The sequence below is a fragment of the Mauremys mutica genome, chromosome 8 (assembly GCF_020497125.1).
Source record: "Mauremys mutica isolate MM-2020 ecotype Southern chromosome 8, ASM2049712v1, whole genome shotgun sequence".
NCBI classification, from domain to species: Eukaryota; Metazoa; Chordata; order Testudines; family Geoemydidae; genus Mauremys; species Mauremys mutica.
Window position 1 is genome coordinate 11,284,359 of NC_059079.1, and position 16,168 is coordinate 11,300,526.

Consider the following 16,168-nt stretch of genomic DNA (forward strand, 5'->3'; position numbering starts at 1 on the left):
AAGGCATAAGTCAACCATTAGCTGCTTGAAGTTAAGAAGTAACAGCCCCAATGGTCAGGTTGTTCATTAATTGTTTATTATGGGGATTTTTTCATCTTCCTCTGAAGCATCTGGTACTGACCACAGTTTGAGATAGGCACCACTGTCTAGATGGACCACTGATGGTCAGATCTGGTATGACAAGTCTTATGTGCTGAAGGCAGATGATTCTGCATCCTTTGGTACCATATTCTACCAGTCCACTTCCACTCTGAAGACCTTGCCCTTTGTCTTTCTGAAAATATTAAATAATTGGGTTTATTCATTTTACTTCAGAGGCATTAAGAACATGTGGCAAAAGAGTCCAGAACTATATAATTGTTTCTGAGCTACTGCAAATCCTAAACCTTAAAAAAACGAACATTGTTGTTTGTCATAAAGGCAGGGGTTTTTTATTAAAAAAAAATCTTTCTGTAAAATCTTTCAGCAGACAACAGGAAAGATTTGCCATTTTTCTCTTTGTTTTAGGTGGGCACAGTTCTTCATTCACCCACTAATGATTAGGGATGCTATTGATCGTGAAGTTGAGGCTGTTGATAGTGGTAAGAGTGATATTTTTGTCATAAAACTTTTTTTTGAGCTCTACAGCATTGACTGTACTGAAGTTCTTGACAAGATTCTCTAGTATTAAGTGCTGTGAAGTCTGATGCATAATATTTTATATGTTCTTTATTTAACTAGGGGCTAAAATTATGTCAATCAAATTTATTAAATCCTTGAGCCTAATATAATATATACATTTATGTGAGTGTGAGTCAAGTTGTGTTGTGTTCACCCCTCAATGCACAGCAAATGTTGGTATTAACATTGATATGGAGACTAATCTTGTGAAAAAATAGTATATTTGAGGGAGAATAATTAGAGTGCGAATCAGTCTGTAAATGAGGAGAAACTTCCTCTGATCAAAAAGGCATCCTGGTGTAATAAAAAACTGATGCAAAGAATGAAAGAAAACTAGGTTAATAGGGATCTGCAAAGGGGCAAAAATGGATTGGTGCCTTTTCTTGATGCTTCGCGATATGTAAAGAAGGGCTAAAAATGTAGATTTTAAGAGATTTAAAAAAAAATGTTTTCCTGCTTGTGTTTTTAAGTAAAGGTTAGGAATGTCAAGTCTGGTCTTCCCTTGTTTGGCTGGAGGATGTGTTAAACATCTCAAATGTGAATTGTGAGCTTTCTCTGTCCTTAGTTGAAGACTTGGGTAGAGAGTCATATATTTAATAAAGACCTCAGAAAAACTCAGGGAGTTGAATTAAATAATTGTTAGCAAAACTAAACAGAATACAGTTTTGGCTAAGGTTACTAGGTCACTGTTGTCTCTTCTGTAGGCTGGGGAGTGCATCTAGGGGTGTTGAAAATTCAAGGCTTGTAGGTGGAACAGGAAGTTTCCCTCCATATCAATTCCTGGTGCTCAGAGCCATTTACAATGCCTGCATAGATGCTACATGACTAGATGAGAAGGAGGAACGATGTTTGGAAGCTCTTTGACAAGTGTTGCTTAACAGCTGCAAGCCCTCTCCTAGGGTGATTTATTTGGCCAAGTGGAAGTGTTTTTCAGTTTGGTCGCTTTCTGTGGAAATTCAGCCGACGCTGGCCTGTATTCAGGACATTTTGGAGTACCTATTGTGCTTTCAGTCCTCTGGTATCTTGGTCAGCTCACTGAAGGTTCACTTAGCAGCTATCTTTGTGTTTCATCTGCCCACCCAAGGGAAGTCAGTTTTCTTAAACTTTATGGTGATGAGGTTTCTAAGGGAAATCATTCATCTTCACCTGCATGTGGAAGAGCCTGTTCCCTTGTGGGACCTTCATACTGTCATGGCTGTCCTTATGAGTCCTCTTTTTGAGCCACTGGCAACCTGTTCTCTATCCCTCCTGTGCCAGAAGACAGCCTTTCTTGTAGTTGTAACATCTGCAAGGAGAGCATGCAAGCTGCAGGCCTTAATGGTAGAGCCCCTGTGTACACAGTTTTTCAAGGATAAAGTGACCCTATCGCCACATCCATTTTTTGTGTGTCAAAAATGGTTTTGCAGTTTCACCTTAAGCAAATGATTTATTTACTGATGTCCTTTCCTAACCTGCACTCCATTGTGGATGAACAATGATTTCACACTTGGGCTGTGAGACAATGCTTGGCATTCTATCTGGAGAGACTGACTTTTCAATCACCTCATCTGTTTGTCTCTTATGTGGATCGTATGAGGTGACAGGCAGTCTCTGTGGAAATGATTTCCAGTTGGATAACTTCTTACATTACATCAGCATATGCAATAGCTCAGACCATGCCTTCACAGAGGTTGCAAGCTCGTTTGATGAGAACCCAAGTGACGCTGAGAGCATTCCTCAGTGATATGTCAGTATTTGACATTTGAAGGGCTGTTGCCTGGTGTTCTGTACTTGATTTTACCAGGCACTATCTGATTACCATGGCGTCTAGGTCAGATGCAAACTTTGGGAAGCCTGTCCTGCAGTCATTCTTTAGTAGACTCTGAGCCTCTCCTCCTATGAGTTCTGCTTGTGAGTCACCTGAATGGAATAGGTGCCTGCAGGCACTTGAAGAAGAAAAGACAGTTAGTTGCCTTTATTGCAACTGTTGTTCTTTGAGATGTGGGTGCAGACGTGTATTCCACGATCCATCCTTTGTCATCGCTGCATCGGAGTCTCTATTCTTGACGTTTGATGTGAAGGGCAGTGCTGCTTTTAAATAGCCAGGGGAGAATTGGAGCCACAGGGCATGAACACAGCCCCTCTGGGTACTGTGAGACAAAATTCTCTGGCTTCCGTGCACGGGGCGTGCACATGCCTGTGTGCAATACACGTTTGCACCCACGTCTCAAAGAACAATTATAGTACAGGTAAATAACCACCTTTTCTCTCTTCCCTCCCCATATTCTGTTTCTCAGCAATGGGCTGAGTGGTCTTTTTTTCTTTCCCTTCTGCTCTTGTCTTCCCTTTTTGAGCATTGGCAGCAAATAATGTAGTTTAACTAATTCACTACTATTTTGTGTACCTGACAAAAAGCATTTCCAGTACTGCTCCATGTACTATGTATGGCCCTGTTGAAAATTGATGTTAGTTGCATTAGAACATTGCCCAGTGATTTAATACAGTGCTAAATCTATAAAATTTACAGAATATCAACTAGCAAGGCCCTCTGATGCAAACAGGAGGGAGCTGCTACTTGGAAGCCTTGCCAGACCTGGGCATCCAATGAAGAAGTTTTTCTGGGGTGAGTTTTGCCCTGACATTCTAAGACTTAAACAAATATGTGTAGTATAGAATAACTGATGTCTTAACAATATGAGATTCTTTAGTATGTCACCAAACTCTGCTGCTAGATGAAATATGTGAAAACAATTTTGCATTTTGAATACTGTAACACACTTCACGATAAAAAGTGTACGTGAATTGAAGATATTTTCAAGTCTAGCCTTGCTATTTGCCTCATGCCCGTTCACGGTAGCTTATTGTACTGGTGATATCATCTAGGGCAGCTGTGGTTCACATAGCCTCCTGTCTTATCCATTATACATCTTGGAAAAATAGTATTTGCATCTTGGATGTAAAAGACAAGGTACCTGTGGGCTCACAAGGAAGGCTTTTCAAAGCAGTTGGTTCAGCCTCAAAGCTGCAATAGCAGCTGAGTGACAGCTTCACTGTCATTGTACAGTCTTGTGAGTAGGGGTGGGTAGAAGGGAGAATTCACTTTCTTTCTTTCACCCCATACAGTCCCTGTAGAATCAAACCCCATGTGTGCTGCTGTGCATTAATTACAAGGTCATAACCAGCCTTAGATCCTGTCAACTTGCAGTCTAGTCTTTTAAAAAAGACTAGTTTTAGGCTACACCTAATCCTGAATCTCTCCTGGCACTTTTTGTGGGTTATAGTAACATTTTCCTGTAATCATAATATTTTTTCTCTCCCATGTTATGAAAGACTCATAAAAACAGGGTAAACAGTGAAATTGGCTAGGCACAAGGGTCTGTGTTGTGCACAAAATGAATAAACTGCAAAATACAGAAAAATGTATAGTCAGTAATCTTTATTACAGTGCTCTTAAGAGCTTCTTGTAACAATAGGAGGTAAAAACTTCAGAGAAGAGTAATTTTTAAAATTGCTGTCCCTTGGACTCTGAATTTCCTGGCAATCACTGTATTTAACCACAATATTAATATTAGTTACAACTTTTTTTTCCCTATGTACCAGTATGTATTTAATCTCAGTATTTGTTCATGTATTCATGGCCTGAACATTCTGTGCTCCATCATGCATTCCTTGCACATCCAAAACTGTGAAATTCTTGTGCATAAGGAATCCAAGATTAGATTCTGTGATTAGATCTTGTGATTAGAAAAGCACTAGTAATGTGAGGCTAAATAGCTACTTTTTTAAACATTTACAGGTAATGCAGAGACACTAAAGCATGAGCCTAAAAAGAGTAATACTGATATCTACACCAGACTGAGGGATTTTTGGCAGCACTATTACTCTGCTCACTATATGAACCTAGTTGTCCAGTCTAAAGGTAACATCATTTGTTGCTTAAATACAAATTCTTACATACTACTTTAAAGTAAAGGACTGTTTCAGCACAGAACTTACACCTCACTGCTCATTAGCTGATGACAAGGTGGGGGAGGGATAGCTCAGTGGTTTGAGCATTGGCTTGCTAGACCCAGGGTTATGAGTTCAATTCTTGAGGGGACCACTTAGGGATCTGGGGCAGAATCAGTACTTGGTCCTGTTAGTGAAGGCAGGGGGCTGGACTCAATGAGCCTTCAAGGGGTCCCTTCTAGTTCTAGGCAATAGGTATATTTCCATTATGAAATAAAAAATGATTCTACTGTAGTCACCTGTATTGGTTTATAAACCCATAGAAAATGCCAGTGCTTAGCTTTTTTTCTATTTAAATTCCCTGGTAATGGTGATTGAGATCTAAGCATCAAGTCTGAAATACTGGATCTCCTGGGAACCACAACTTTGAATCCCAGCAGGACTGTCTCAGCTCTTTTTGTGGTCCATACACTGATTTCAAAATAGTTTACTATTTATGAGTCTTTTGGGTGAGACATTAATACAGGGAAGTTGTCTTCTCTATGTGGATATTAGCAGTCCCATGGCTATTTTTTTAATTGGAATATAGGCTTGTCCATGACCAAAACTCTTGCCTGCAAACAGCTCTGGAGTGGATTATGCCCTCTGTCATGTCTGTTCACATTGCAAGCTCTTCAGGGCATGGATTGTTTTGTAGTACATATATGTAGAGTACTTAGCATAATTACTCCTGGGGGGATTCTGCACCAAAAAATTCAAAATTCTGCATACTTTATTTGTCAAAAGAATGCAATATAATCACACCAGTTTCAATTGTTTTGGTAATTTATTTAAACTACAATACAGAAAAAAGTCACAATAACTATTCAGCATTTCCTAAACACATGAAGGTTAGGTTACAAACACTTGGTAACTAATACTCTGAATTGCAGTTATAATACTGGATTTTCATTTCAATTACATTACAGAATACTAAACAGAAAAAAAAAGTAGACTGTCATTTTAAATTGCTCAGATTTTAACACATGAAAGTCATAGTTTTGCTAATCATTTTCCTGGATCTGGCTGGGTACTTTGGGAAGTGCTTGGTTCTGATTGTCCTGACATTTTATTTGCCCTCAAAGTCTTTTTTTTTAAAGGGGTAAGTAAAATAAATATTGAGCTGTAATCTAACCCCATTGTGCCACTTTGGCACAGAAAAAAAGTGAGAAAGCACATAGATCTTCCTAGCTGAGGATTCTCTTACTGTCATTTATAATAAGGCTCTTTTACATCACTTTGACTATGTAGGGGCCTTAAAACTTTCACAGGTTTTATGCTCCTGGGGGAATTGACTGAGAATGGGAACAGCTAACTAACAATAGGAACTTTAACAATGTTGGCAGGCTACTACATTTCTGCCTCAGAGAATGAGATCAATTAACTCAGGCAAGCTGCAACATTTCTGCCTCTAGCCTGCCTCGTGCAGAATAAAAAGTCCTACCCTTCCATTCCAGAGAGGTGCAGTTGCAAGAGAGAGGGACAGTCTCTTTCACTTGTTGGCATGCACGTATGCCCTGCCCTGCCCCCTCCCGATGGTGATCAACCATGTAGGGGCACACGCCCAGCCCCCCTCTTCCATCTCTGAAGCTTCTCCAGACACGCTGGAACAGACGCGCTGCCTGGGCTGTCGGGGAAGAGGCGCGTGTCCCCCAGCAGAATTTTTAGGCATTTTTCTGCACAGGGGCCACAGAAAAATGTGGCTTGTATGAATTCTGCACCCACACAGAGGCGCAGAAATCTGTCAGGAGTACATAATGGTGCCCCAGTTTTGGTTAGGGGATCTTGACGCTACCATAATTGTAACAAATACTTTGTTTTGGTGCATTGCCCAAATATTTGCAGATATATTTGGGTAATATTTGCAAAAAGCAGGACTATGTGTACAGAAGTTCTGCAACTATGGCTAGTCATTGGGAAGAAATGCATAGAAGTCAGTAACCATGCTACTTATTTTCATAGTCCCATATCTGTTGAAGAAAATATTATTTTCTTTTTGATTTACATAATCACTTTAGCTATTCTACAGGGACCACTAATGTAGAACTCTTGGTACTGACACATTCTCTTATTCAAACTTTTTGTGAGTTGTTAACTTGACGTATTATATTCCTTCTTTGATAAGGAAAAATGCTTCCCATATGACTGTTGCCGGCCCAAAAGGCCTGAGGCAGCAAACAGTGGTTCGTTGCCCGGTGTGCTTCGTTCCAAATAACACACCAAGGTGGAGAATGCAGAAAAAGTTTATTTGAGTCCAAATAAAGGTGCCAGGGAGATATCACAATCTCAAATCCTGCACACAGATGCAAGCTGTGTGTCTCTTCTTATACATGACTTCAACTAGGCATCCTCATTACCCCCCACTAGTCTCCTCCCCCCTCCTATATAGTACATACATTGTATAGTTAACAATTAAATCATCCTTGACAGCAGACAATTCATTTTGTTAGTAACTTTTCAAGGCTGTTACCTTGGTTTACTTCTGAATTTATTACTTTGCCTCCCCTCCCCTCTTTCTAAACTAAACACAAGTAGTAAAAAGGGGCCCTATCTTCTGGTGTCAGTGTTATACTGATAAGGAGCAGTTACACATTCCATTCTCAATTCTGACCTGGGAGTTCAATCAGAGTTTAGACATGGAGGCACTCTGGACAAGCATAAAATAACTTTGGTCCATTCAGGCCTGGTACAGAAAAGCTTCATTAATACTGTGGTTTTCTACCCTCCTGAGTTATCTAGGGCTATGCCTAATGGCACCAACATGACAGTCTATAATATGTGTGACCCTAGGCACCACTGTATTCGCACAGTACACACTGTTGCAATGATATTTGTACAAAGTATGTCTCGTGAGGTATCATGTAAAAGCTAATAACATGCTGGCTATGAATATCATTGTAAAATGCATGTGTTAACATTATATGTGAAGTTATAAATTCCCTCTGTGTGATATTACTAGAACATGATTAAGACAAGATAGCCTAGTCTGGACAAAGATGATAAACCAGTCTGCCCTAGACAAAGGAATGTGGGTTTATCAATTGTTCAAGATGGTTTCTCTCACCCCCAGTCTCCTTTCCAGCCTTTTACTGGCCAGCCTGTCTAGGACTCATCACAGAGTTCAAATTGCTTGGTTTCTTTGTCTCTTTAAGATGATCAATAAAGACGGAGTCTTTCTCGGTTCCTTATATTCCCAAAGGGATGTCTTTGTCTTACAAGTGAGGAAAGCCTCCTGGGGATTCAGCCTTCTGTGTCTCTTTGGGGTGCGAGAGCTATGTTAATTCTCTGTCTCTCAAGTCCAGGCTCAGGATAACCCTGGCTGGTTTAGCTCAATATCTTTGTTTACTGCTATTATATAAATTGAGGTAAACAGACATTCCTTTGTCTAGGACAGACCAGTTTATCACCTTTACCTAGGCTAGACTGTCTTATCTTAAACATATTCTAATAACATAATGAAGAGGGAATTAATAACTTCACATATAAGGTTAACATGTTCATTTTATAATTATATTCATAACCAGCGTGTTACTAGTTTTTGTATGATACCTGACAAGACCTATTTTATACAAATATCATTGCAGTAAGGTTTGAATTCAGTAGTGCCTACGGTCACCGTATGCTGCTCAGGTGCACAACTGTGCCAGATATACCCCTTTTGGAGACCACTGCGTTATTTATACTGTGCTTGAGAAGGTTGAGCAGACCTGCTAAACTATAAGGATCTAGCAAATCATAAAACCACAGGTGCCACCTAATCTCTCAGTTGTAGTTGTAATGGATACATATGACCATCATCGAAGCATAATCCAAAAACAGGTATCTATGGGATTTGGTAAAATTGGAGAAATCAGCCCGACAGGTTTTGAAGTTTACCCTCTCGGTCTATCTAGCATTACTGAATACTGATTTACAGGCTCTAATGAGTCTGTTTACTCTGGGTCCCCAAGCTAATTTGGATTAATGGTGGAAGATTTTCAACCTGCCTTTTCCTGAAAACTTGGCTCTATGCTCGTTAGTGAGTTACATTTCTAGCTTTCTTTTTTCTTTCCTTACTAGAAACTTTGGACACTTTGGAGAAGTGGGTGAAGGAAATCTTTTCACAGATTCCAAATAAGTAAGATACTTTACTGATACAAAAAAAATCTGATGTGTGGTGTTGGCCCTGATGCCAGAGGCTGATTGATGTCTGCTACACCTATGCTGGCGCTTTCTTTGTTGGGTGGAGAATTATAGTCAGCATTTGAGGTGTACTAAATGTTATAGCTGTGCTTTGTGTAAAAGATAATTAGTACAAAATACAAGTTGAGAAAGTAGTTTGTAGTGTTTAGTGTTTAGTTTGTAGTGTTGTAACAGAATATAAATGTGGATTTTCAAACTAATTCAATGCAATTCTATCCATTGAAGTGTGCTGTTTAAGATTTGGACACTCAACGCAAATTTTGTTGTATCTGATAATTGTTGGGATCCTAAGATGTGTCCTCTTAATTCAAAATATAATTATATATGAAACAAAATTTTTCAGTTTGTGACCAGAAATAACTCATTGTTCCCTTATCTCATAGCTACTATTTTGGTATGTTTGCTATGTTGTAATATCATAGTTAAGGCTATGTTTATGTCATGGAAGTCACGGAATCTGTGACTTCCAGAGACCTCCCTGACATTTTCTGCTTCAGCCCCTGGGACCCAGGGACTGGAGCTGGCAGCCAGCGGGACCCTGGCAGGTTCCAGCGACAGGTGACAGCTTCCTCAGGGTTCCCCTGCAGGGTTACAGTGACGGGTGACAGCCTTGTGCCAGGGGATGGGGGATGGGAGGGAGAACCTCACAGCTCCCAGCCAGCATGGTGGTGGGGGAAACCATGGAGCCGCAGCAGCAAAAGTCACAGACAGGTCACGGCTTCTGTGAATTTTTGTTTATTGCCTGTGACCTGTCTGTGACTTCTACTAAGAATAACCATGACAGAATCTTAGCCTTAATCATAGTCAAGTGATTGACTAACAGTCACTTCCTTAAACTGCACATCCCTGCTTACAAGATCATGGTTATTTCAAAATGGATAAGTAAACAAAAGTGTGTCATGTTAGCTTTTCCATTAGAAACATGAGAGTGAAAAACCCAAGGATGCTTTCACAGCCCACAAGGCTCTCAGCCGTGTGTGTGTGGAGGGTCTTGTGTATGTGTTTTAGTTATTCTTATCTACTTAATTCTGAGTCTCCACTTTCCCCATAGAGTGATCTTGCTGCCACTTTTATATGTGACCACCTGTTCCCCTTTCTCCTTGGGAAGTCAGTGAAGCTGCTTTAACTCCTTTTTCCCAGAATATAGGTAATGCTTGAGGCTGGCTGACTGGCAAATGTAATAATGTTCTGTACTAACTATAAAAGGGCTAAGTATTGTGGTACAGACCAAATACTTCTAGTTTATTTCAGCACAAGTATTAAGAAACCAGACATCACTCGTGTATTGGGTCGTCTTGTGGCAGCACAATGGTATCAGATTGTCCATAGTTCCACTTCCCTCTATTTTAAAATATCAGAGGGGTAGCCGTGTTAGTCTGGATCTGTAAAAGCAGCAAAGAGTCTTGTGGCACCTTATAGACTAACAGACGTTTGGGAGCATGAGCTTTCGTGGGTGAATACCCACTTCGTCAGATGCATACCCACAAAAGCTCACGCTCCCAAATGTCTGTTAGTCTATAAGGTGCCACAAGACTCTTTGCTATTTTAAAATAAATCACCTTGTGTTTACTTTTCCTCCTATTATAAAGTATTACACTTCATTGTCTTCTACAGTTTATTGGTGTTGTGCAGGAGACATGCTAATGTGCTAGAGATGCACGGCTATTTTGTTCTCTTCACAGGCAGAAATCTGGAAGGCATTTTATTCTGCTAATGCACTTCTGTGCAAGCAGTGCCACAAGTGGAGGGAACTGGAGAAATAGATGATATGCCCATAACTAGAGTGTGTGTTTGTGGAGGTGGTCAGGAAAATAGTGGCTGTTAAGTATTCTGTTAATCAGGATGAAGTGGATCTTGTGATGTACCCTAATTCAGTGTCACATCAAAGGAGGAAATATTCTGGTTCCATGGAAATACAGGTTTTTATCACTTCGGAACTATGGGCACAGAGCAGCTTATACTCTCCCCTGTGCTATCCTGTATCATGAACAGTAAACATCATGCTGCAATTTTCTTTTGTTTTTGAAGTGGTTTACCCAAACCAAACTTTGGCCATCTGACACAGCCTTTTGACACACCCGAATTTTACAAGCTTTACAGAGGTAAGTGACCTTGGTGTCTTCTGTGTTGATAAGTGTTTTGAATGGGTATTGAATATACCACTATGTAGATTCTTATTTCTTTGAGTTTTAGAATGGTTGATTTACCATAATTGAATTATAATATGTAGTTTTGTGAATCTTTCCCACCCTTTCTACAGCAAGTAAAATCTCTTGCTCGTTGCTGTTTCTTAGGATTAAAGAGACAGGAATAATCATGCATTTGCATTACAATTTATCAATTTCTTCCTGTTCAGTTGTTCCAATCAGAAATGTTCATTCACTGAGCATTGCCTGGGGACTACCACCACAGGAGAGACATTACCGGTAAGATGGCACTACATCTTTTTGATGTCACACTCTGAGTATAAATGAATATTTATAAAGAATCTCTCCTGTTAAATTCAGCAAAAAAAGAATCATTTCATAAAATGAAAACATTTTGTGATCTTTGATTTTTGGAATAGCATAGTGTGACGCTGTGTGGAATATGAGTGACCATTTATTATAATATGGATACGAATATTACAAAATTGCAATGAATCATAGAAGATTTGACATGTAAAGTATCAGTAGAAAAGGTATGATTTGCTAAGTATGATGACCTTGTTTATATGTATGTATCATCTTTGTATCCTAAGTTTTATATAATATATGCGTAATACATCTGCATCTCAAACTCACGCTGTGTTTCTGGGTGACACCCCCAGGCAGATTGGGATCAACACTATGTAGCCTGTTCGATGGCCCATCAAGAGCAATCAGCTGTAGAATGAACACATTGAGAGAAGCCAGGGGCTACACTCATGAGTAAGGCTCCATGTTTGTCATAGAGGTCACAGAAGTCACAGATTCCATGACTTTCCGTGACCTCCATGACTTCTTCGGCAGCCCCCAGGTAAGTTGCCCTCTGCCCCCCAGCAGCAGGAATTTAGATGTGGGGGGGCTTGGGGTTGGAGCTGGTGCTTACCTCGGGCGGGGGGGGGGGCTCCTCTCCCTCAGCTCCTAGCTCCACTTGCTGCCTCCACCTGCAGACACCGCCCTAACAGATCCCATTGACCATGGTTCCCAGCCAATGGGAGCTGCAGAACTGGGGCTTGGTGTGGAGCGGAGGCAGCACGTGGAGCTAGGAGCTGGGGCCACTGCTTCCCAGGAGCTGGTTAGGGAGCCTGCCTCAGCCCCACCAACCCCCAGCACCTGCACCGCCGCCCAGGCTGTGACTTGCCCCCGAGCACCCGCACTCCCCTCCACAGCACCTGCAGTGCCCCCCGGGTCATGCCCCCCCCTCCCCAGCACCCGCAACGCCTTCCAAGTCTTCCCCCCTCAGTTTTAGTCAGGGGTATTTTTAGTAAAAGTCATGGACAGGTCATGGGCCCATGCATTTTTGTTTACTGCCCGTGGCCTGTCCATGACTTTTACTAAAAATACCCATGACTAAAACTTAGCCTTACTTATGAGTTAGCAGGACATATAGGGACATGCTTGTGGACAGCGGACTCCAAGAGCTTTTCCATGCCTGTGTGCTGTGATCTTGTGTTTGGGACAAAGGATGTACAAGCCACATGGCAAAGAATATAAAAAGGCAGCTGCATCTTCTCCATTTTGTCTTCAATTCTGCTTCCCACCTCTGGAGTAACTTCTTTACAAACTGAAGCTTTGAACAAAGGACTGATAGATCCATCCAAGCTTTGAGTGTGTTCCAGAGGGATTTTACATGCCAGCAAACTCACCAATGCTGCTAAGAACCGGATACATACATATGACTTCAGAGTCCATATCTGATTGCTTTGACCACTTAACAACTTATTTTCTTTGCTTTACTTTGCTTTGCTTTTACAGTAAATCTTTAGGTTTTTAGCTATTAAAGGATTGCCTTCCAGCATGGTATTTTGGGTAAGATTCAAACTAATATTGATCTAGTGATGTGGCTAGCTTTTTGGGGATCAGAAGAACATTTTGTATGGTGAACAGAGTTTTAAAGAACTTCTCACTTTACTGGACCTATTTGCTGATTGGGAGCCAGAGACTGGAATGCAATAAAGGGGGCTGTGTGATTTCTTCCCTGCCCCCCCAGCTTCTTGATATCCAGTGCGGGGAACAGGAGCATGGTTTGTGTCTGGTTGGGGAATCTAACTACAGTGTTAACCAACATTTTTGGAGACTCTGTTCTCCTTTTTGCAGCCTGCCCCTGACCTTGGCATTTTCAGATTGGGCTACCTTAGGCACCTTGGGTCACACATAGTTTTAGGAGTAACAGACATACTATCTTCTTTCTATTGATGCTCTTCATTTTACAGACTGTCAGCTAGAACTTGTGGTTTGCAGGATCTTGTTCTGTTGAGCAACGAGGCTTCTTTTGAATAGGTTCTCTTTGATGCTGCATGCTTTTTAAGGCTTGCTGTCCATACTATTCTTTGCAATTGACTGTTAATTTGTTAATTTTCTGATCTACAGCAGTTATAAATCCGTGTTATACTTTTGATATTGCTGTGGTAACGAGTGGAAAGGTATGCAGTAGTCTGGCTTCTTCAGAGTCAGACTGCAGATGTGTTGAATGTAATATCTGTTTATAATATGTTTGTAGCCATATTACTTTAGCTGATGATCCGATCAGCTCTTATAAACAAATTGGGCCTGGTCTGTTCCTGGACAGAAGACGTTCAAAGAAAGCCTAGTAGCCTATGAAGTTGTGTTGGTGATACACCAAGTAAAATGCTTCTCTCAGATTCTGTTCTGAACCATTATTACTGAGCATTTCCTTTTGAATCAGTGGTAGGAGGCACAAAGCTGCTGGAGGTGATGTCTTTGTAGTGAGACATACAATAAAACCTCAGAGTTACAGACACCTCGGGAATGGAAGTTGTAACTCTGAAATGTTCATAACTCTGAACAAAATATTATGGTTGTTCTTTCAAAAGTTTACAACTGAATGTTGGCTTAATGCAGCTTTGAAATTTTACTATGCAGAAGAAAAATGCTTTCCCTTTATTTTTTAGTACACCTCTACCCCGATATAACACGATCCTCGCAAGCCAAAAAATCTCACTGTCTTATAGGTGAGACCGCGTTATATCAGGGTAGGGAGAGGAACCGCTCCCCACCCCAGCTCACCTCCGCTATGCCACCGCCCTGCCTCCACCTCCTCCCTGAGCGCGCCACCACTACTCCGCTTTTCCCTCCCTCCCTTCCAGGCTTGCCGCTCCAATCAGCTGTTTGGCCTGTCAAGCCTGGAAGGGGGTAGGGGGGAAGCGGAGCAGCGGCAGAGGCGCACTCAGGGGAGGAGGTGGAGATGAACTGGAGCGGGGAGCGGTTCCTCTGCGCCCCCCATTACTTGCTGCAGCCCTCCTGGGGCCTCCCTGCCCCAGCTCACCTCCGTTCCGCCTCTTCCCACGAGCACGCCGCAGCTCCAGTTCTCCCCCTCCCTCCCAGGCTTGCTGCGCCAATCAGCTGTTTGGCGTGGTAAGCCTGGGAGGGAGGAGAAGCGGAGCTGAGCAGCGTGCTCGTGGGAGGAGGAGGAGGTGGAGCGGAGGTGAGCTGGGGCGGGGAGCGGTTCCTCTGCGCCCCCCCCCTTACTTGCTGTGGCCCCCCTGATTGGTGCAGTAAGCCTGGGAGGGAGGAGAAGCAGAGCTGCGGCGCGCTCATGGGAGGAGGCGGAGCTGGAGGTGAGCTGGGGCGGGGGGACCCCGGGGAGGGCCGCAGCAAGTAACGGGCGGGCGCAGAGGAACCACTTGCAATAACACGAATTCGGATATAACGAGGTAAAGCAGCCCCGTCCCCTGGAGTTTGTTGTATCCAAATTCGCGTCATATCAGACCGCATTGTATCAGGGTAGAGGTGTAGTTTACATTTACACAGTACTGTACTGTATTTGCTTTTGTGTGTGAGTGTGTGTGTTTCTGCTGCTGCCTGATTGTATACTTCCGGTTCCAAATGATGTTGACCGGTCAGTTTGTAACTATGGTGTTCATAACTCTGAGGTTCTACTGTAAAACAAAGGTCATAACTATTTGTGTTCGTTAAAATGTTGTGGCATTTTCAGCCAAAGTATAGTTGTTAACTTCAGCAGCCTGGCTAACTTTCAGATCAGTAACAGTATTCTACCTATCTAAATTCCTTTGTATTTTCAAATGGACACAATCTCTTTTTCATAGCCTTGCTGTTTAAAGGTGTCACTTCAATAGTGGGTGAAGGAGGCAGTGAATTTATAATTGTTTGTCTAGTGATTTGGAATCTTTGGATGAAAGATATTATCTAAATATCTGTATTTTGATTTGCTAATTATTAATCTACATTAGAGTTTTACATGTTGGAGTTTTACATTTCTTTAACTCATTTTAGGGTGAAGCCACTTCACTATATCTCCTGGCTGGTAGGACATGAAGGCAAAGGCAGTGTTCTTTCCTTTCTTCGGAAAAAGTATGTATTTCTTTAAATGTGAGACTTTAATATTGTGTGCATTGAAATAAAGAGTGAAGGAGGAAATATTTCCTCAAATAGAAATAAAAAAATGTATTAAATACAAATGTAAAAAATACAAAGCTTGAGACAAACTCAGTGATTCTCTTAAAAACCTGTAGTAGTCATGTGACTTAAGCAATGCAAAATACTCTGAAAATGTACCTGGTGGTGTCTTTAGTTCTAAATACAAGAAATTCAACTACGAGAGAATCTCCAGAGCAACACTGAAAATACTTTTGCTGAAAACTTATATTTTCAAAAATATTTTTGTTCACACTGAATAAATCCAAAAAAGGTATATGCCCTGCATTTTTGAATTTCAGTGCTTTGTATTCTTGTAGAAAGCTATATTCTTTCTTTTTGCTTTGGATTAACTTTTAAATTCCTTAAAGTGGCCTCCATTAGACAGGTCCGAAATAAGCTTGAACAATGATGCTGTGATTATAATTAGACATCAAGAAGGTTTTTAACTGGAGTAATTAATAGTGGGTATAACTCTTCAATAGATTTTGGGCTCTTGCGTTATATGGGGGAAATGGTGAGACAGGATTTGAACAGAACTCCACCTACTCTATATTCAGCATTTCTGTGACTTTGACTGATGAAGGTTACGAGCACTTCTATGAGGTAAAATTCCATTGTAGCTTGGATTTCTTACCATTGTGCTATGTCCAAAAGTTAAAGAAAGTTCATCAGTTTGTCCTTCTGTCTTCAGGTTGCACATGTTGTATTCCAGTATCTGAAAATGTTGCAGAAAAGAGGGCCAGATAAAAGGTAACTTGGTTTGAATCAAGGTATCATGA

General features: G+C 41.3%; 1 protein-coding gene across 9 annotated transcripts in view; it reads left to right on the plus strand.

The window, feature by feature from the left end:
- The window catches only part of LOC123376029 (nardilysin-like), a 93,647-nt gene that overhangs the window by 27,630 nt on the left and 49,849 nt on the right, over positions 1 to 16,168 (plus strand). For all 9 annotated transcript variants that reach the window (XM_045027641.1, XM_045027640.1, XM_045027639.1 and 6 more), the window contains 9 exons: positions 508 to 581; positions 3,167 to 3,262; positions 4,436 to 4,558; positions 8,686 to 8,743; positions 10,837 to 10,910; positions 11,165 to 11,234; positions 15,246 to 15,323; positions 15,872 to 15,992; positions 16,081 to 16,139. In XM_045027641.1, coding sequence (XP_044883576.1) covers positions 508 to 581; positions 3,167 to 3,262; positions 4,436 to 4,558; positions 8,686 to 8,743; positions 10,837 to 10,910; positions 11,165 to 11,234; positions 15,246 to 15,323; positions 15,872 to 15,992; positions 16,081 to 16,139 — 753 coding nt within the window. The remainder of the gene's footprint in view (positions 1 to 507; positions 582 to 3,166; positions 3,263 to 4,435; positions 4,559 to 8,685; positions 8,744 to 10,836; positions 10,911 to 11,164; positions 11,235 to 15,245; positions 15,324 to 15,871; positions 15,993 to 16,080; positions 16,140 to 16,168) is intronic.